This window comes from Nomascus leucogenys, chromosome 3 (assembly GCF_006542625.1).
Source record: "Nomascus leucogenys isolate Asia chromosome 3, Asia_NLE_v1, whole genome shotgun sequence".
NCBI classification, from domain to species: Eukaryota; Metazoa; Chordata; class Mammalia; order Primates; family Hylobatidae; genus Nomascus; species Nomascus leucogenys.
Window position 1 is genome coordinate 97784437 of NC_044383.1, and position 23338 is coordinate 97807774.

The window sequence follows — 23338 nt, forward strand, 5'->3', positions numbered from 1 at the left end:
CTGAATTACAATACTGAATATTTATGGTAGCACTGTTACTTACTGAAAACAGGTGACTCACTCAGTCTTTGGGTCAAAGGCTGAAAAGTCTGACTATTTTCCATGAGGTTCAAAATTGCTTCTTCATTAATAAGTGCTTCTTCTACTTTGTGTCTAGTGTGACCTTAATTTGACAAAGAATAAAAAAAAAATTAAAGCAATAGCCTAAATCCAAAATTTATCATTTAGAATTTGTGTAAATTTGGAAGCATTACCATATAAACCTATTTTAAATTTCAAAATGTTAATGATGCATGCCAAATAAAAACATAATAAAAAGCCACAGAAACATTTAACCAGTCACATGGATTTATCAAAACAAACACTGAATCTATAAATCACCAAATATTTATAACCTCTTTAATCCTACTTAATGTGTGTAGTTATATTACTCTGATAAATATCACTGCATATTCAAATATATAAAGTGAAAAGGAAAGATAAACTATCTTATCTGAATACTAAAATTCTTTATTCTCTATGGTTCAAAAACAACAAATTTAGAATAAATGTTTTTGAACTCTTCTAAGAAAAAAAAATTGACAGTGCTCATTATTTGACACGTGTGTATTGGACTCTCTTTTGAATGCATAAAAAATAAAGAGCTTAGTATAATTCCTAATGGGGTGTGTGTTGGTTTTTCATGCCTATTTGTGAACTGTAGTTGTGGTTTCCCATTTCATTGTCATAACTGGGCAGAAGTAGTTTTTAAGTGCTATAAAAATACAAAGAAATGGTTAAGCAATTAAAAAATTAATTTTACATTAATATTTTTCAGAAAGCTTTCAATTATATATCACTTCATTACATTTTCATGATATCAAAAAATATTAGTCTATGTGGCCATATAGAACCCTCCAGCAATTGCCGTCCCCTGCAGGAACACCAAACTGAACTACCCACACAAGAAAGCACCTTCATTAGAATAAAAAATCAGGAGAGCAATCACAGTACTTGGTTTTAACAACATATCAAGGAAAGGCAGCGAAGAGGGTAGAAAAGACCGTTGTGAATTGCTGATAGCACCTCCCACCTCTCAGGCAGTGGTCTTGGGGCAGGGAGAGAGAAATCTGTGCTTAGGAGAGACAGAACAGAGCGAATATGGGACTTTGCTTTGCATTGGAACTCAGTGCTACCCTGTCACAGTGGAAAGCGACATAGAATAGAATTTAGCCAGCACCCATGAGGAGAGGATTTGATCAGCCCCAGCCAGAGAGAAACTGCCCATCCCAGCAGTCCAGAACCTGAGTTGCAGCCAGCCTTACTACTATGGGCTAAAGCGCTTAGGGATCCTAAATAAACTTGAAAGGAAGTCTTATCCACAAGGACTGCAATTCTTGGGCAAGTCTCAGTGCTGTGCTGGGCTCAGAGCCAGTAGACTTGGGGTACACACACCTGGTGAGAGAGTAGCTGGGGCAGCCAAAGAATTACTTGTGTCACCCCCCTCGCCCACCCTGCACAGTCCCAGGCAGCACAACTCGCAGCTCCAGAAGACTCTTTCATTCCACAAGAGGTCAGGAGAGGGAAGAGTGAAGAGAACTTTATCTTGCAACTTGGATACCAGCTCAGCCACAGTAGAGGAGGTAGAGTCGTGACACACATATTCCAGGCCCTAACTCCTGGATGACATCTCTAAACACACCCTGGGCCAGAGGGGAACCTGCTGCCTTGAAGAGAAGGACTCAGACCTGGCAGGGTTCATCACTTGCTCACTAAAGAGCCCTTTGGCCTTGAGTAAACACAAGTGACACTCAGGCAGTACTTGCTGCAGGCCTCGGGTGAGACCCAGGGACATGCTGACTTCAGGTGTGACCCAGTGCATTCACAGCACTGGGAAAGATCGAAAGCCCGTTCTCTAAGATCTGGAACAAGACAAGGATGCCTAGTTTCACCACTGTTATTCAACACAGTACTAGAAGTCCTAGTTAGAGTAATCAGACAAAAGAAAGGAATAAATAAAGTGCATCCAAATTGGAAAGGAAGAAGTCGAATTATCCTTATCTGCTGATGGTATGATCTTACATTAGGAAAAACCTACAGACTCCACCAAAATACAAATTCAGCGAAGTTGCAGGATACAAAATCAACATACGAAAATCAGCAGCATTTCTATATGCCAACAGTGAACAATCTGAATAAGAAATCAAGAAAGTAATCCCATTTACAATAGCTACAAATAAGATACCTAGGAATAAACTTAACCAAGTAAGTGAAACATCCCTACAATGAAAACTATAAAACATTGATGCAAGAAATTGAAGAGGACACCAAAAAATGGAAAAGATATTCCACGTTCATGGATTGGAAGAATCAATACTGATAAAATGTCCATGCCTACCCAGAGCAATCTACAGATTCAATGCAATCCCTATCAAAATACCAATGATATTCTTCACAGAAATAGAAAAAAAAAATCCTAAAATTTATATGGAACCACAAAAGATCCCGAATAACCAAAGCTACTCTGAGCAAAAAGAACAAAACTGGAGGTCACATTACCTGACTTCAAATTATACTACAGAGCTATAGTAATCAAAATGGCATGATACTGGCATAAAAACAGGCACACAGACCAATGGAATAGAGAACTCTGAAATAAATCCACAACTACAGTGAACTCGTTTTCGATGAAGGTGCCAAGAACATACCTTGGGGGAAAGAACAAGTTCTTCAATAAATGGTGCTGAGAAAACGTTGGATATCTACACGTAGAAGAATGAAACTAGACCCTGATCTCTCACCATATTCAGAAATTAAATCAAAATGAATTAAAGACTTAAATATAAGACTCAAACTATGAAAATACTAAAAGAAAACATTGGGGAAACTCTCTAGAATATTGGTCTGGGCAAAGATTTTTTGGGAAATATCCCCAAAGCACAGGCAATCAAAGCAAAAGTAGACAAATGGGATCATATCAAGTTATTATACAAAACTTCTGCACAGCAAAGGAAACAATCAACAAAGTGAAGAGACAACCCAGAGAATGGGAGGAAATATCTGCAAACTATCCATCTGACAAGGGATTAATAACCAAAATATATATAACTCAATAGTAAAAAATCTAATAATTCAATTAAAAAATGGGGAAAAGATCTGAACAGACATTTCTCAAAAGAAGATATACAAATGGCAGACAGGTGAAAAGATGCTCAGCATCACTGATCATCAGATAAATGCAAATCAAAATTACAATGAGAAATCATCTCACCCTAGTAAAAATGGCTTTTATCCAAAAGACAGGCAATAATGAATGCTGGCAATGATGTGGAGAAAAGGGAACTCCCGTACACTGTTGGTAGAAATGTAAATTAGTATAGCCACTATGGAGAACAGTATGAAGGTTCCTTAATAAACTAAAGATAGAACTACCACATAATCCAGCAACCTCTCTACTCGGTATTTATCCAAAGGAAGTAAAATTGGTATGTCGAGTTGAGATATATGCACTCCCATGTTTATCACAGTCCTATTCACAACAGCCAAGATTTGGAAGCAATCTAAGTGTCCATCAACAGATGAATGGATAAAGAAAATGTGGTACATTTACACAATGGAGTACTACTCAGCCATAAAAAGAATGAGATCATGCCATTTGCAACAACATGGATGGAAGTGGAGGACATCATGTTACGTGAAATAGGCCAGGCACAGAAAGACAAACTTTGCATGTTCTCACTTGTGGGGGCTAATTAATAATTAAAACAATGGAACTCATGGAGATAAGAGAGTAGAATGATGGTTACCAGAAGCTAGGAAGGGTAGTAGGGTGGGGTGGGGAAGTGGGGATGGTTAATGAGTACAAAAAAATAGAAGGAATAAGATCCAGTATTTGATAGCACAACAGGGTGACTACAGTCAACAATAATCTATTGTACATTAAAAAATAACTAAAAGTATAATTGGAATGTTTGTAACACAAAGAAATAAACGCTTGAGGTTATGGATACCCCATTTATCCTGATGTGATTATTACATTGTATGCCTGTATAAAAATCTCTCATGTACCCCATAAATATATGTCTACTATGTACTCACAAAAATTAAAAAAAATTTAAAAGTAAAATGTAAAATTTCAAATGCATTAAAGACCTAAATGTGAAAAACCAAATTGTAAGCACACGTAAGCCTTAAAATGAATACTTAAGAGAAAATTTTCATTACATCAGGGTAGGGAAGGTCTCATAAATCACATACCAAAACTAAACCATAAAGGAATATTGGTAAACTTGACATTAAAACTTGAAGACATGTAAAACTCCAAGGATAATTTTTTTTTTAAATGGGGGGAAAAGAAGTTAACATTTTTTTTGAAGATTTTTACAAGACAAGCCTAGATGGAGAGAAAACATCTCTACAATAAGTATAACTGATAAAGACTTAATATCTAGAAAATATGAAGAACTCCTACAAATAAAAAAAGACAAATGACTCAATAGAAAATGAGCAAAAAACGTAATTCACAAACAGAGAAACCCAAATGGCCTTTAAAGATGCTCAAATTCGTTAGTAATTAGGAAATGCAGATTAAAATGCAGAGACACTATTTCAAAGAATCAGAGCAGCAAATTTTTTACATCTATTATTTTATCCTTATTATTTGATGCTATCAAATGTTGAGGCTTCGCTTGCCTAGTAAAATTGCGTATGATACAATGTGACTTCTGAGTAAAACTTTTATTATTGTCTTGTTTACTAACCATGTATAAGCTAATTGCATTATAGAAAAACTGTTAGAACAGATGCTATCTAGGTAGAGTACAATGCATACACCCTAACATTCAGCAACTCACTCTTCTATGTGTTCGGTAGAGAAGCTCCTGCACATAGCCGTAAGGAGACAGATATAGCACTAAGTGCAAAAGTAAAGACCATCCAATACTTGTAGAGAAATAGCTAACATTGTTGTTTAGTCTTAAAATGGAACAGTCATCAGCAGCTAAAATGAATGAACAAGGATAAATTTCAACGTTATAATGTTGACATAAAAGATGCTCAACTTCAGTAGTAATGAGGGTAATGAAAATTAAAACCACAGTAGGATTCTATTTCACACACTAGGACGGCTACATTAAAAAAAGACAGATAATAACAAGTGTTAGTGAGGATGTAGAGCCAGAGAAACTCTCATATATTGCTGGTGAGAAAGTAAAACATTGCTGTCACTTTAAAAACAGCTTGGGAGTTTATTTAAAAATTAAACACAAATATACCACATGCCCTAGCAATTCTTTTGCTTGGCAGAGGTAATCTTTTTAGTGAAGTTTATTCTTAAACTGCTTCGTTTCTTACTATTTATATCATTTTACAACTCTTTTTATGATATTTATCCTAAAATTTATGCTTTACTGCTTATAGCAGCACTACTTTTTTTTTGTTTGTTTGTTTTGAGATGGAGTCTTGCTCTGTCGCCCAGGCTGGAGTGCAGTGGCGCGATCTTGGCTCACTGCAACCTCCGCCTCCCGGGTTCAAGCCATTCTCCTGCCTCAGCCTCCTGAGTAGCTGGGATTACAGGTATGCGCCACCATGCCAGCTAATTTTTGTATTTTTAGTAGAGACAGAGTTTCACCATGCTGGCCAGGCTGGTTGCCAACTCCTGACCTCAGGTGATCCGCCTGCTTCAGCCTCTCAAATTGCTGAGATTATAGGCCTGAGTCACTGCGCCTGGCCAGCAGCACTATTCTTACCAGCCAAAAGTGAAAACAACTCAAATGTTGATCAACTGATAAATGGATTAACAAAATGTGGTATCTCCATACATACTAACAGATACTACAGCATGTATAAACCTTGAAAGTATTATGCTAAGTAAAAGAAGCCAGACACAAAAGACTATATATTGTATGGTTTCACTTACATAACATACAGTATCTAGACAAGGCCCATGTATTATTAGTGGTTACTTGGGGTTTGAGGTGGAAATAAGCGTAACTGCAAATGGACACAAGGGATCCTGTGGACTGATGGAAACATTCTAAAACTGGATTGTGGAGATGTTCACACACTTTGTAAATTTACTGTAAATCATTGAATTATACACTTAAAATGACTGAATTTTATGTTATGTAAATTAAACTTCAAGCTGCTTAAAAATATAATGCTGAGTGAAAAAAGCAAGCTGCTTCATCTATGCCAAGCAGAACATCATTTACGTAAAATTTAAAACTTAAAACAATGGTATATATGGTGGGCAAACATTATAAGAAAATATAAAATTATATATGGTAACAGTTTGCACTAACTTCAGGATACTGCTTACCTTTAGAGATGTAGAAGGGGTGACAGAATGGGAGAAATTTTTGCTATATCCACAATATTTATTTCATAGGGAAAAAAAATCCCTAGCAAACTCAATCAAATATTAACATCTCAGTGCTATATATCTGTTCTAGTAGTTTCTGTATACATGAAAAGAAAATCTTACCTTTGCTTGACACTTTGTCTTTGTGAACTTCTACCATATTGGCTGGTGTACACTGAAGCATTTCAGGAGACAGAACCTCAGAGTGCAATGTTAACTCAGCAGAGAACTCCTGGGATCCATCAATGTAGTCCACAGATCCTGATAACGTTCTGCTTAATTAAAACATATCCTTTATAACAGACTAGATAACAAAGGAATAAAATTAGTTCTGAGATCTATAATAAATAACCACTTACACAGAGAAATCATTCTGTTTGAGAATTTCCTGAAGTCTCTTCTGAAATTTTTTTTCACTTTCTGTTGCTGGCACAAACCTGTGATCTTTGAATTTTAAAAGTGCATTAAAAAATGTAAATGGCAAATGAATGAAATATTTTCCCTTCTCCTAAAGTAGCTTTAAAAATGGTGGCAATTTCCTATCTTTCTCTAGATATATATAATACAACCTAACTGTAGTTTTACCATAGAATCACACAAAAGAGAAATGGTTGTTACTAAAGTTATAAAATTAGGCACTTAAGTCAGTTCAAGATTAAGTTCTATAATTATAATCTAAATCTAAAACAGAAAAATTGTTCTCTACCTATAAATATATTGTATCCTAAAGCTAAAAATTTTCCCCTTATAAAATTTATTTCTATTTTTAAAAGTATAAAAGGCACTCAAAGTTTATCAAAACATTTTTAGTGCCTAAGATATAGCAATTTTAATTGAACTTCAATATAGGCTTACTGCTGTATTTTGAAATAATGTATCTGCCTTTTGAATGATGTCTTTCATTCTTTTACCTTTATTTTAAAAATTCTGTTGTATCCATGGTATCATCTTAACTCCCTCAAATTCTTTTTGAATGTGGCACCATTTAGTAATAAATATGAGTATTTCTTTAGAGCTGTACATACTGAACAAAGTGAAAGCTTATATGACATACTCAGAAAACAAACTGTGGGCAGCATTTCAATGGTTACATTTTCAAAGCTTAATGTATTAAACAGTGTTTCTAAGTTGAGATTCATGATCTTCTGTGAGTTTTCTATAGCTCATTTGGAAATACAGAGGGCTAGAACATACTAGAGAATGAAAACAAAAAAGTGAGGGAAGAGGACAAGGTACACTAAAAACAAAGAACAGTAAAAACGTCAACTTCTTACAAAGAGAGAGATAATAAGCAACAATTGGAGACAGTTATAAAGATAAATAGTGGCTGTACAGCAATGACAACAAGAAAAATACATACAAAATATAAAGGTCATTTGAAAAGTAAAATCTAATGTCAAAGGAACAACTCAATGACAAACTTTTCCATTAAAATACTTGGTTTAAAAGAATAATCAGAGCACTATTAGGTTTATACCTTGTGACTCAGGTTGGCTGATCTGAGAAGTTTCATTTCTGTTTCTTCGTCGTTGCTTTTCATCTTCCCATATGGCCTGTAGACCAGGGTTTCCACCAATTTGAGCTGTAATCACAATAATACTTTAATACTACAGGGTCAAAGTAAAAAATGCCTAAAAAAATCTAAACTTGTCTTTAATAAATACTACCTTTAAAAAAACCAATCACATATTTTGTGTAATAAAGTGGACAAATTATCCCAACCTACACTTACTATGTTACTCCTTTTTTTTTATTATTATTATACTTTAAGTTTTAGGGTACATGGGCACAATGTGCAGGTTTGTTACATATGTATCTATGTGACATGTTGGTGTGCTGCACCCATTAACTCGTCATTTAGCATTAGGTATATCTCCTAATGCTGCCCCTCCCCCCTCCCCCCACCCCACAACAGTCCCCGGAGTGTGATGTTCCCCTTCCTGTGTCCATGTTTTCTTCCTAGTGGTTTCCCAAAATCCAGCAAGTGAATACAATTCAAACATCTGATGATAGTCAATAAACCTTAGAGTCCCCTTGCTGATATATAATATGAAAATTAAGAAATTAAAAGGCAGAGTACATTAAATTGCTTTATATTAGCTAATTTTATTTAGTGTCACACTTAGTATAATCTATTCAAATATAGTCATCTGGACAAAAATATAAACAAAAAATTAATACCTCATCAGAAGTATAGAAGCAATCTTCATAACATTTTGTATCCTCCTGCTATAACATCTTAGTATCCTCGTAAAGTTTTCTTTCCTACTTTTTCTATTCTACTTTGGTCATTAATTTTTTTTTTTTTTTTTTTTTGAGACAGAGTCTTGCTCTATCACCAGGCTGGAGTGCAGTGGTGTGATCTTGGCCCACTGCAACCTCCGCCACCTGGGCTCAAGTGATTCCCCTGCCTCAGCCTCCCAAGTAGCTGGGACTACAGACGTGTGCCACCACGCTCAGCTAATTTATTTTGTATTTTAGTAGAGACAGGGTTTCACCATGTTGGCCAGGATGGTCTCGATCTGACCTCATGATCCACCTACCTTGGCCTCCCAAAGTGCTGGGATTACAGGTGTGAGCCACCACACCCGGCAGGTCATTACTTTCAAAAAATAAAAACATATATTAAGAATAATTGTGTATGAACCTTCAATGTCCAGACGATTTAAGATATCAGCAGCTACAGCATCCACTTCTAATTCACATGTACTCTGTGGTTCAACACCTTCCAATATTAAAGAGCTGCAATTAAAGGATATAAAAAAAATAATAATTGTGTGAGAGCAAACTTTCTAAGATTTTTCTTACTTATACAATTATCTTATGTTTAGCTGGTACTGAGAAAACCTGATATATTAATTCACAATTATTCATAACAAAATTGATACTTTATATGTATATATAATGAAAAATAGGATAAGAAAAATACAAAACATACTGACAACCCTATTAGATCCTTTTGAAGTATATTCTACATATTTTGGTTCATTATATTTTATATAAAAGGAATATAAAACGTTTTAGCATATGGTTTTACACCCAGGGCAGAATGCAATAGGATAATATAAAAACCACAGAGGAATGCATAAAAAAACCATACACATATGAAATCAGTTGCCTAGAGACATCTTTTTCAGTATTCAAAAAACGAGGGAGAACATGCAATAAGAGATACGGGAAGGTGAGCACACTGAGAAATGGGCAAACGATATTCACCATTCTTCCTGCCCTCAACTACTGCTGAGATGGGGAATACTTTAAAATTCTTTGTAACTACAGAATTGATAAACTATATGAATGATCAACAGTGGGATCATAGCTAGGAAAAGTAATGATACCACCAGGTCATTAATTTTTATGAGAACTACAAAGGATTGTTTCCCAGTCAGGATCTTTGACTCAAAAGCATTTGCTTTTCATCAGTGCCCCAAAAGAGAAGATAAAGAAGACACCCATTATTGACCCTACTTAACAGAATGAAGAGATAACATCTAGTGTGGATCCTAGTTTACTCATTCCAAAATTTAGGCCTTGTACAAAAATGGACACCAAGTGGAAAAGGGGAGATCCATAATTTTACTACAAAGCGGGTGATGACATATTTCATTAACTTTTGATTTGAAACACTTCGGTTTTTTTTATTTTTGAGATGGAATCTCCCTCCATCACCCAGGCTGGAGTGCACTGGTGCGATCTCAGCTCACCTCCACCTCCACCTCCCAGGTTCAAGCAATTCTCCTGCCTCAGCCTCCCAAGTAACTGGGATTACAAGCATGTGACATCAAGCAGAGTTAATTTTTGTATTTTTAGTAGAGAAGGGGTTTCACCATGTTGGCCAGGCTGGTCTTGAACTCCTGACCTCAAGTGATCTGCCCACCTCGGCCTCCCAAAGTGCTGGGATTACAGGTGTGAGCCATTGCGCCCTGGCCTTGAAACACTTTTTAATGTTTTAAGAAAAACATGTTAGCAAAACCTCATTTTCCACTGTCTATTTTAAAGGAAATTTTGATGGAATACTACATGTTAGTTTGTTAAACCACAGAATTTTTACAACTCAAATAATATACGTATATATGTACTCACAAGTATATATTTAGATATTCAAACACACGTATCTTTTCACCATTGATAGAGAAGGAATATATTAGCCAACCTATCATAATATATCCCTTTCCCTTTCAGAAAAAATATTTCTCAATGTAGATTGTCAGCTGGGCTTGGTGGCTCATAAATGTGATCCCAGCTTCGGCTTGGGAGGCCAGCCTGAGCAACATAGTGAGACCTCATCTCTACAAAAATTTTTTTTAAATTAGCCAGGCATGGTGTTGCACACCTATAGTCCCAGATACTTGGGAGGCTGAGCATTATAGTAAGACCTCATCTCTACAAAAATTTTTAAAAATTAGCCAGGCATGGTGTTGCACACCTGTAGTCCTAGATTCTTGGGAGGCTAAGGTGGGAGGATCACTTGAGCCCAGAAGGTGGAGGTTGTAGTAAGCTGAGATTGTGCCACTGAACTCTGGTCTGTGCAATAGCGCGAGACCTTGTCTCGACAACAACAAAATGTGAATTGTCCTCTTCATTCGTACAATTTAACACACATTGAACTATCAGATTTAAAAATGTTTATGATCAACAGTTTTCTTATATAAAAAAGTTTTGTAATTTGAAATAATTATGTCATAAATGTCAAGGATGAATAGTCCAGAAGTAGCACATTTGAGAGAATGGAGGGAAACAATAACCTCAAAAAATATAATCTCACAGTAGAAATTTACAACTTGCCCTTATACAAAACTACTTCAGACATTCAGAACAGGAGGTGTTCCTATGGAGGGGAAGTAGTTTTCAGAATTAAAAATTAGCACCAGTAGACAGAAAATGTATGAGTAAAAAATTTGCATAAGCAAATACATAGTTGCTTTGAAATAGAAAAATCCAAGCATTTGGAATATACTGCCTCCAAAAAAAATCTAATCAATAATGAAACAAATAAATTACAAATTATATTATTCAAAAACAGAGCATGTCAAAATACTTTATTACATATTTAATATTTATAAATTTTAGGCGTTTTTATTAAAAATATTTAGATTTTTGTTTTAAATTACTATTTTATCATAAATGTAATTTTTTTTACTTGACAAGTTATAGGATATCAAATTAGAATAGATGATGAGGATGAATGCTGCAGAAAACTGTAACGATATCTACCTCGTATTCCTGTTAATTAGATAATAACTAGTACATTTTCATGGTCTGTTTTTTAAATCGTTTATTCCCTGTAACACACTAATGTCAAGGATTGCTTTTTTTTGATAAGTGTATAGATTAGAAAGATCCAATACAATAAAAGGTTAAAATTGAATTATGGTAACCACCGATTTCTGATCACAACTAGGATATATGTAAAATTTTCATTTCCTTTACAACATTAACTAACCTTGGTATTTCATCTTGTTCCCACCGAAATAAAGTATCAGCAAGAGAATTTCCTGATAAATGATTCTTGCAGGATCCAGTTGCATGCAATGTATTACCTAGAAATAGAAAGGTAAAAGGAATAAATTCTACTTTTAATTTTCATATAATTACTTTTTAGAAGGTAAATTTTTTTTTTTTTTTTTTTTTGAGACGAAGTCTCGCTCAGTTGCCCAGGCTGGAGTACAGTGGCGCAATCTCAGCTCACCGCAAGCTCCACCTCCCAGGTTCATGCCATTCTCCTGCCTCAGCCTCCAGAGTAGCCTCCAAGCCCGGCTAATTTTTTTTGTATTTTTAGTAGAGACGGGGTTTCACCGTGTTAGCCAGGATGGTCTCGATCTCCTGACCTCATGATCCGCCTGCCTTGGCCCCCAAAGTGCTGGGAATATAGGCGTGAGCCACCATGCCCAGCTGGTAAATGTTCTTTAAAAAATTTCATTACTCATAAATTACAGATCCCTTTTTATTGATACATAATATTTGTACATACTTATGGAGCACATGTGGTATTTTCATACATGCATACATTCTGTAATGACAAAATCAAGGTACTTATGATGTCCATCAGCCTGAACATTATTCACCATTTGTGTCGAGAACATTTCAAATCTTCTCTTCTAGTTATTTTGAAATATGTAATATATTGTTGTTAACTACAGTCACTCCTGTATGCTATCAAACACTAGAACTTACTTCGTCTAATTGTATGTCTATATCCATTAACCAGCCTGTCTTCATATCTTCCTGGAACCCTTCCCATACACCCTTCCCAGCCTCTAGTAACTACCATTCTACTTTTTATTTATTTTTTTGACATGACGTCTTGCTGTGTTGCCCAGACTGGAATCAATCTCCTGGACTCAATCCATCCTCCTGCCTCAGCCTCCCATGTAGCTGAGACTACAGGGGTGCATCACGACTCCTGGCTAAAGATGAACTTTTTTTAGTTCCCACATCAGTAAGAATATGTGATATTTGTCTTTCCGGGCCTGGCTTATTTCATTTAACATAATGATCTCAATTCTATCCATGTGGCTGCAAATGACAGAATTTCACTTTCATAAAAAATATGGCAGAATATAATTCCATTGTGTATATATACCACATTTTCTTTATCCATTCATCTGCTGATGTACACTTAAGGTTGATTCCGTATCTTGGCTATTATAAATAGTGCTGCAATAAACATGGGGGTGTAGGTATCTATCTTTGATATACTGATTTCCTTTCCTTTGGATAAATACCCAGCAGTGGGATTGCTGTATCATATGGTAGTTCTAGTTTTTGGTTTTTGAGAAACCTCCATACTGTTTTGCATAATGGCTGTACTAATTTACATTCCCACCAACAGTGTATAATAGTTTCCTTTTCCTTGCATCCTCACCAGCATTTGTTGGTGTCTTTTCCATAACAGCCATTCTAACTGGGGTAAGATGATTGCTTATTGTGGTTTTGATTTGCAGCTCCCTGATGATTAGTGATGTTGAGCATTTAAAAAACATACCTGCCGGCCATTTGTATGTCTTCTTTTGAGAAGTGTCTATTCAGATACAAAACTATTTTTTTTCCTGTTGAGTTCCTTATATATATATTCTGGATATTAGTCTCATTTCATGAATAGTTTGCAAATATTTTCTCTCATTCTGTACGCTGTCTCTTTACTCTGTTGTTTCTTTTGCTGTGCAGAAGCTTTTTAGTTTACACAGTCCTTTTTGTCTATTTGCTTTGGTTGCCTGTGCTTTTGAGGTCTTAGCCATAAAATTTTTTCCCAGACCAATGTCCCAGAGTATCTGCCCTACAATTTCTTTTTTTTTTTTTTGAGACAGGGTCTCACTGTCATCCAGGCTGGAGTGCAGTGTATGATTATGGCTCACTGCAGCCTTGAGCTTCCAGGCTCAAATGATCCTCCCATCTCAGCCTCCCAAGCTACTAGGGCAACAGGCATGCGCCATTGTGACTGGCTAATTTGTAGAGATGGGGTTTGACTATCTTGCCCAGGCTGGACTCAAATTTCTGGACTCAAGTTATCCTCCCACCTCAGCCTCCCAAACTGTCGAGATTAGAAGAGTAAGCCACCATGCTCAGCCTATGTGTCTGTTTTTATACCAACACCATGCTGATTTGGTTACTAAAGCTTTGTAGTAGTATTTTGCTCAGCCTATGTGTCCATTTTTATACCAACATCATGCTGATTTGGTTGCTAAAGCTTTGTAGTATTATTTTGACCTCAGGTAGTATCATGTCTCCAATTGTTCTTTTTGCTCAGCATTGCTTTGGCTATTTAGGCTCTTTTGTGGTTCCACATGAAGTTTAGAATTTTTTTTCCATTTCCATGAAGAATGTCATTGGTATTTTGATATGAACTGCAATGAATCTCTAGATTTTATTGGAAAATATGGCCATTTTAACAATATTAATGTTTCTGATCCATGAACATGGGATGTCTCCATTTGTCTATTTCCACTGTCTACTTCAGTTAATTTTATCAGTAATTTCTAGTTTTCCTCCTATACAACCTTTACTTCCTTGGTTAAATTTATTAGTATTCTTTTTGGTAGCCATAATAAATGGGATTGTGTTCTTGTTTTCTTTTTCAACTAGTTGTTATTGGTGCACAGAAATGCTATTGGTTTTTTGTGGGTTTTTAAAAAAATCTGCAACTTTACTAAATTTGTTTATCAGTTCTAAGAGTTTTTTGTTGGAGTCTTCAGGTTTTTCCATATGTCATCTGTGAAAAAGGGACAATTTCACCTCTTTTTTCCCAATTTGGTACCTTTTATTTCTTTACATTCCCTGATTGCTATGGCTAGAATTTCCAGTACTATGTTGAACAGGAGTGGTAAAAATGGGCATCCTGTCTTCTTCTAGTTCTTAGAGGGCAGGTTTTCAGCTTTTCCCCATTCAGTAAGATATTAAATGTGGGTTTTTCAGACATGGTGTTAATTATTTGAGGTATGGTCCTTCTATGATTGTCAATAGTTTTTACCATGAAGGGACATTGAATTTTATCAAATAACTTTTCTGTGTTAGCTGAGATGATCATATGGTTTTTGTCTTTCATTCTGTTGATGTGATGTATCACATTTATTGATTTGCATATAATGAACAATCCTTGCACCCCTGAAATAATTTTTTGAGACAGGGTCTCACTCTGTCACCTAGGCTTGAGTACAGTGGCATGATCTCGGCTTACTGTAACCTCCGCCTCCTGGGCTCAAGCCATCCTCCTACCTAAGTCTCCCAAGTAGGCAGGACTACAGATGCATGCCACCATACCCAGCTATTTTTTTTATTTTTTGTAGAGACAGGGTTTCACCATGTTGCCCAGGATGGTCTCAAACTCCTGGGCTCAAGCGATCTACCCACCTCAGCCTTCCAAAGTGCTGGGATTACAGGCATGAGCCACTGTGCCTGGCCCTAGGATAAATTTCACTTGATCATGGTGTATTTTTTTCTTTTTTTAATGTTTTGTTGGATTCCATTTGTTAGTATTTTGTTGAGGATTTTTCTGTCTATGTTCATCAGTGATGCTGACCTGTAGTTTTCTTTTTTTGTTGTGTCCTGTCTGATTTTGGTATCAGGATAATGTTGGCTTCATAGAATGAGTTAGGAAGAATTTCCCCCTCTTCAAATTTTTGGACTAGTTTGAGAAGAATTGGTGTTAGTTTTTCTTTCTAAGTATGGCAGGATTCAGCAGTAAAGCCATCCAGACCTTGGATTTTCTTTATTGGGAGACCTTTAAATTACAGATTCAATCTTGTTACTTGTGATTGGTCTGCTCAGGTTTTCTTTTTTAAAAATTTAAAATAGAGACAAGGTCTCACTGTTGCCCAGGCTGGTCTTGACCTCCTGAGCTCAAGCCTTCCTCCCACCTTGACCTTCCAAAATGCTAGGATTGCAGGTGTGAGCCACTATGCCTGGCCGGGTTTCCTATTTCTTTCTGGTTCAATCTTGGTATGCTGTAATGTGTCCAAAAATGTATACATTCCCTCTAGGTTTCCCAACTTATAGTTGTTCATGATAGTCTCTGATGATCCTCTGTATTTGTTATATAAATTGTAATGTCTCCTTTTTCATGTCTAATTTTATGTACGTCTTCTTTTTTCTTGGTTAGTCTAGCTAGCGATTTATTGATTTATCTTTTCAAAGCACCAGTTTTTCATTTCTCTGATCTTTTGTATTTTTTTTTAGTCTCTATTTTGTTTAGTTCTACTCTGATCTTTATTATTTCTTTTCTTCTTCTATTTTGGCTTTGTTCTTGCTTTTCTAGTTTCTTAAAGTACATCATTACATTGTTTATTTGAAATCTGTTTTTTTGACATAGGCACCTATTGCTATAAACTTACCTCTTAGTACTGTTTTTGCTGTATCTCATAGGTTTCGGTATGCTGTGTTTCCATTTTCACTGGTTTCAAGAAATTTTTAAATTTCCTTCTTAATTTCTTCATTGATCCAATAAAGGTTCAGGAGCATTCTGTTTAATTTCCATGTATTTGTACAGTTTCCAAAGTTTCTCTTTTTATTGATTTCTAGTTTTATTCCATAGTGGTCAGAAAAGACACTTAATATGATTTCAATTTTCTAAAATTTGTTGAGACTTGTTTTGTGGCCTAACATATGATCTTTCCTGGAGAATGTTCCACATGCTGATGAGAAGAATGTGTATTCTGCAACTACTGGATAAAATGTTCTGTAAATGTCTGTTAGGTCCATTTGGTCTAAAGTGCAATTTGTTTATTTATTGAGACAGTGTCTTGTTCTGTCACCAGGCTGCAGTGCAGTGGTGTGACCACAGTTCACTGCAGCCTCAATTTCCGAGGCATAAGCAATCCTCCTATCTCAGCCTCCTGAGTAGCTGAGACCACAGGTGTATGCCACCACACCTGGCTGATTTTTATATTTTTTGTAAAGATGAGATCTCACTATGTTACCTGAGCTAGTCTTAAATTCCTGGGCTCAAGCAATCCTCCTGCCTCAGCTTCTCAAAGTGTCAGGCTTACGGTGCCCAGCTCTAAAGTAAAGTTTAAATCCAATGTTTCTTTTTTGATTTTCTGTCTAGATTATCTGCCTAATGCTAAGAGTGGGGTGTTGAAGTCCCCAACTATCACTGTATTGTATTGGCTAGCTGGGGACTTCAACACCCCACTCTCAGCATTGGACAGATGCTAACAATCAAATCTAATAACATTTGCTTTTAATCTAATAATATTTGCTTTATATATGTGGGTGCTCTGGTGTTGGGTGCATACATATTGAGAACTGTTACATCTTTTCAGCACTCTACATGTTCAGAGTAACTTCTCTAGTAGCACACTATAGGAATGTTCCCTTTAAGTAAAATAATATATAACTTATGTGACTAGTTACTAAAATTGTGTCCTAAAAATTCATATACAGCAAGAAATACACACACAGGAAGAAACCATTGAGACTAATGGTTCAAAACTAAGAGGAGAAAAAAATTGCAATGTATAAATCCAAGGAAAAAATGGCTACAATACTTTTATAGTAGAATAAAGGTACGATACATAAAATGTGCTATTGTGGTAGATATGCTTAACATCTTATTTGCAAAATAAAGAATTATAAATTCTTAAATATTTTAATCTATACACTCCTAGGGTAATCTACATGAGCCTCAACTAAAATTCAAATGGAAATTCCACATAAAATTCAAAAGATACTTTTAATAGTAATCCCTGAACAAAAAGAAAATATACAATGCATTCCAGAAGTAATGGCAGTAACGATGATTGGAAACCTGAGTCAAATGCAAATAGAATTTGAGCTGCAATTGAAGAGACTACACATTTCTGCTTAGATGTCCCAGTTTCAGAAAACAGTCCTGAGGTCACTTTTTGGAAGTAGTTTCTAAATTTTAGTACCTTTGTTGTGATTTCTTATGGGAATTTAAGTTTTCTGAGAGAAAGTTGGCTGGGTGCGGTGGCTCATGCCTGTAATCCCAGCACTTTGGGAGGCTAAGGTGGGCAGATTACCTGAGGTAAGCAGTTTGAGACCAGCCTGGCCAACATGGTGAAACCCCGTCTTTACTATAAAATACAAAAATTAGCCAGGCATGGTGGTACATGCTTATAATCTCAGCTACTCGGGAGGCTGAGGCAGGAGAATTGCTTGAGCCCAGGAGGCGGAGGTTGCAGTGAGCCGAGATCGTGCCACTGCACTCTAGCCTGGCCGACAGAGTAAGACTCTGTCTCAAAAAAAAAGAAAAAGTTGAATGAGTGGCATCAAAAAGAATCCCAACATCAAGATACTAAATTTACAATCCTCTCCAGCTAAATTTAGTACTTTGATTTTCTTATTTGACTAGTTTCATCACAAGATGGTATAGTTAGAATGATATAAGGCATTACTATCTTTGCTATTTTGACAAAACACATGCCAAAACATGCAACTGGTCTTATATACATTCAGAAAATTTAAAAGGCTTTGCTACAGTATGGATAGGGCATTTATAACAAATTACTTTTCAAGTTGTAAATTACAACAAATATTATTTTCTAATAAACTGACACAAATAATCTACACAAGTTTACTGATCCAGTTACTATACCATACTGTTTTAGCATATTTCCCTAAAGAACATGGAAACTCCCAAATTTAAATATATATAATTCTATATTATACATACATATATTTTTCAACTGTGGATGTTAAAAAAATAGAAAATGCCTCTGTGGTGCTCAAAACATTTGCTCCATTTATTCCTCTTTTACCCATGTAGGGGGAAGAAAAGAAAAAAGAAAAAAAATTGTCCCATTTACATACTTTATACACTTCACTTTAACAACTACAGTAATTAGCATCATTTCCATTTCATTTGACCACTGATTATACAACTGAGTGCTGAGGCAAAACTGTATATGTACATATAATATTCAAATTTCTAAATCATTTTCATTTTTGAATGTATTTTACTTTCAAAAGTAAAACTCCATTAATATGTATTATATTATCAGGTAAAATGAAGTTATGCATACATGTAATATATATATTTACTTACAAGAAGTTTATTGTCAAGTTAAACTGTAATGTGCCTGAGATAACATGACAAAATAAAATAAATTATTCATTGATTTTGTACATGATTTCAGTATAATCTTTTATCTCATACTAAACAAAAACAAAAACCTGAGGGCTAACTATATGATGAAAGATGATGTAAATTTTTTTATCATACTGCAATTTCCCTGTTTTTAACTTTCCTTCTACTATTAAGTTGGTACAAAACTAATTGTGATTTTTGCCATTGAAAGTAATAGCAAAAGCTGCAATTACTTTCGCACCAACCTAATAAATTTCACATAATGATGCCTTCAAATCTGTAAACACTTCCTATATTCTGAAAAAAACCCTTCTGAGTACCATTCCAATAATCTAACTTTTATAAATAAAATAAATGGTTTCTGTATATTTGCTAATTCAAACTATTCTTGTGCTTTTTCACCTACTGGAAAAAACTAATTATGAAAATTATCTCCTCTTTCTATAATACCTAATGTATATACTCTAGAAACTCTTCCATTCCTCAATCTGTCTTAAATTCTCGGTTATACTTGACAATGATAACTAACTTATTTTCCCCAGTAACCTTTTTATTTTTGAATAACTTTAGATTTACAAAAAAGTTCCAAGGGTACTACAGAGAGTTTCCATATACCAGACACCTGGTTTCCCTCATTGTTAACATATTATCATGGTATATTTGTCAAAACAAAGAAACTGACACTGGAAGATTACTATTAACTAAACAAAACCTTTTATTTGAATTTCACCAGTTTTTCCACTAATGTCCTCTTTCTGTTCCAGGATCCAATCTAGGACACCACACTGCATTCAGCTGCCATGTCTTCTCAGTCTCCTCTGGTCTATTTATCTGTCTTTCCTTGCTTTTCATGACCTTCGCAGTCGAGTACTGATGAGATAATCTGTAGGATAACTCCCAATTTGGGTTTGTCTGATGTTTTTCTTATGAGTAGACTGGGGTTATGAGTTTTTGGCAAGAATATCACACAGGCGAAGTACCTTTGTTATCACATCACATGAGGGGGCACATGACACCCACATGACATAATAACTGGTGACATTAAACTTCATCACTTGGTTAAGGTACATCACGTGGTTATAGAGTTTGATGAATGAATAGTCACGTATCCACCAACCCAGAACTATACAGAATAATTCCTTCACTCTTAAAAAGTCCCCTGTACATCCCCTTTGCAGCCAATACTTCCCTTTCTCCTAAACCCTAACAACTAATAGTCCATTTTCTGCTTCTACAGTTTTGCCTTTTCCAGAATGTCATGTGAATGAAGTCACACAGTTTGTATCCTTTTTGGTCTGGCTTCTTTAACTTAGTAAAATGCTTTAAAGATTCATCCATGTTATGTGAATCAATTGTTTGTTCCTTTTTATCACTAAATGTTATCAAAGTTTATCCATTTCCCTGTTGAGTGGACATCTCGGTTGCTTTACATTTTTGGCAGTTATGAATAAAGTTGCTATAAACATTTGCATACAGGTTTGGGTGGACCTAAATCACTTAGGTAAACATACCTAGGAGTGCCATCACTGGGTCGCACTCTAAGTCTATGTTTAGTGTTCTGAGAAACTATCTGTCTTCCAAAGTGACTATACTATTTTGCATTCCCACCAGCAAAGAACGTCAGCGCTGCTGTTCCGCCTCTTGGTCAACATTTGTTATTGTCAGTCTTGTGAATTGTAGTCATTCTAATAGGTATATAGTGGTAGCCCTTTGTAGTTTTAATCTGTATTTCCCTAACAACATATAATGTTGAATATCATCTTTTCACGTGTTTGCCATCCTTATGTCTTCTTTGGTGAAGTGTCTGTTTAGGTCTTTTGACCATTTTTAATTGGACTGTTTGCTTTCTTATTGTTGATTTTTAAGAATTCTTATATATTTTATACACAAGTCCTCTCTATCAGATATGTAATCTGCAAACATTTTCTCTCAGTCCATGACTTGTCTTTTCATTTTTTAACACTGTTTTTCACAAAGTAAAAGTTTTTAATTTTGACAAAATCTAACATTAATTTCTCTTTTCATGGATCGTGCTTTTGGTGTCATATCTAAAACTTCATTGCCAAACCCAAGATTGGGCACATTTTCCCTTTATTTTCTGCTAGAAGTTTGATAGGTTCATATTTTACATTTAAGTTTGTGAAGTATTCTAATTATTATTTAAGGTGTGAAGTATGTGATGTATAAGGTTGTGAAGAACATACAAAAATATGTTCTTTTATTTTTATTTTCTGGCATATGGACGTCCAATTATCCCAGCACTGTTTGCTGAAAATGCTATGCTTTCTCCATTGAACTACCATTATATCTTTATCAAAGTTAAGTTGACTATATGGGCCAATTATGGATTATTTCAAATATAGGTCTATTTCTGGACTCTATTCTGTTCCATTGGTATATGTGTTTATCTTTTTGCCAATACCATGCTGTCTTGATAACTGTTGCTTTATAGTAAGTCTCAAAAGTGGGTAATGAACTCCTTAAACCTTAACTTTTGGAAGTCTCCATACTTTAAAAAAGGATTATCTCCTGGACATGAAATAATACCACCTTCACAAAGATGGGAGAAATTAGTGGACAGTTGACTCTGTCCTGCTTTTCTTCTGTCTTCCCTCTTCCTTCCTTTCCTTTCAGTCTTTATGGAGAAAAAGCCAAGCCTACTTCATCCTTCATTATATGATTCCCTCTTGGGAATTCTAAGGACCAAGGGCAAGTTACTTGCTCACATACTTTGGTTTACCATGGGAATTTTATACTATTCTAAGATACAGAGAAGATAAGAAAAACTGGCATTTAGTAAACTATAAGTTGTCATCTAAACCTGAGGTTATTATCCAGAAGAATTAGTTATGAACAAATGAATTACTCTGCTCTAAAAGGGAGGCACATGCTAGTTTCAATGCTTCAATATTTGTGTATTTAAAATAAAAATGTAATTTTAATACGTTGTCACCACAAAACACTCTCTTCTGAAAAAAAGTTTTAATGCATAAGTTGTTCCATATAAGAAAATTACTAGCATGCTGGAGAGACAAAACTATTAGTGAATATAACATGACATTAGAGCATTGCATATATCATCATTATTTGATAAAGATTCTGGAGGCCAGGCGTGGTGGCTCATGCCTGTAATCCCAGCACTTTGGGAGCCTGAGGTGGTGGAGCGCTTAAGCCTAGGAGTTCTAAGACCAGCCTGAGCAACATGGCGAAACCTTATCTCTACAAAAAAAATATCCAAATTAGCTGGGTGTGGTGGCATGCACCTGTAGTCCCAGCTACTTGAGAGACTGAGGTGGGAGGATGGCTTGAGCCCAGGAGGTAGAGGTTGCAGTGAGCCAAAACCATGCCACTGCACTCTAGCCTGGCCAACAGAGCGAGACTCTGTCTCTAAATAAATAATAAAGACTCTGCATTATAGTTTTTTAAGTCTTCATCTAATAATTCAAAATATCTGAATTCTTTGCAGGTCTGAGGTGTGTGTGTGTTTACTGGGTTTTACTCATGGAGGCTAGTTTTCTTGTGTGACTGGTATATTCTAAATTGTGTGCCAAACCATATTATACTTTAAATTATATTTTTAGGAATAACTTGAGACCAATAAAGATAGACCAGGTACAGTGGCTCATGCCTGTAATCCCAGCATTTTGGGAGGCTGAGGCAGGAAGAATGCTTTAGCCCAGGAGTTTAAGACCAGCCTAGACAACAAAGTGAGACTCTGTTTCCACAAAAAATATAAAAAACTTGGTCAGGGGTGGTGGCACGGTCCTGTGGTCCCAGCTACATGGGAGGCTGAGGTGGGAGGACTGCATGATCCCAGGAGGTGGAGGGTGCAGTGAGCCATGTTCACACTACTGCACTCCAGCCTGGTGACAGCAAAACCCTGTCTCATAAAGAAAAAAATAATAAAAAATAAAAATAATATCCTCTAGGGAGGATTTGCACTTGCTGCTTCTGTCAGATCTGAGTCTATTACTAGACCAGCACCATCTTAGATCAAGCTCTGGATTTGGGAATCTCTTTTAGTCCCAGGAGATTCAAACTATACTGAAAAAAAAACTGTCTGAAGTATGTTCCATTTCCCAGTCTGTGCTCACCTTAAGAGAATATGCATTTGAGGCCCTACCTTAACCTGTGGAGGGCTCCCACCTGCTGGGCAGGACCCATTTCTGCTTTCCATCTCTCTCACCCAGCATGGCCTTCCCAAAGAAGATTCTTGATTTTCCAAGATTAGTAAATGCCCTGAGGTCAAAAGTTGCTTTTAGCGCTCTATTCCCTTTTGGCCTGCACTTCTTTATTGTTCATAAACTCTTCAATGCATTTAAATTTTTTTATTTCAATGTTGCCTGGCCTTTAAATTGTTTTCAGCAGAAGGGTTGATCCCACTATTCACGTCAACAAAAAGAAACCCTCCCTGGTGACTTTTCAGAGCATAGTTTGGGTATGGTAGAAGAAAT

At 35.8% G+C, this 23338-nt stretch overlaps 1 protein-coding gene across 6 annotated transcripts in view; it reads right to left on the reverse strand.

Annotated features, from left to right (window-relative positions):
* REV3L (REV3 like, DNA directed polymerase zeta catalytic subunit) overlaps positions 1–23338 on the reverse strand; it is a 194940-nt gene that overhangs the window by 81219 nt on the left and 90383 nt on the right. For 4 of the 6 annotated variants that reach the window (XM_030809566.1, XM_030809568.1, XM_030809570.1 and 1 more), the window contains 6 exons: positions 11784–11880; positions 8988–9082; positions 7818–7922; positions 6700–6784; positions 6464–6615; positions 44–163 (listed from right to left, as the gene is read on the reverse strand). In XM_030809566.1, the coding sequence (XP_030665426.1) occupies positions 44–163; positions 6464–6615; positions 6700–6784; positions 7818–7922; positions 8988–9082; positions 11784–11880 (654 nt within the window). The remainder of the gene's footprint in view (positions 1–43; positions 164–6463; positions 6616–6699; positions 6785–7817; positions 7923–8987; positions 9083–11783; positions 11881–23338) is intronic. The other 2 variants (XM_030809567.1, XM_030809571.1) reach the window with 1 other exon arrangement.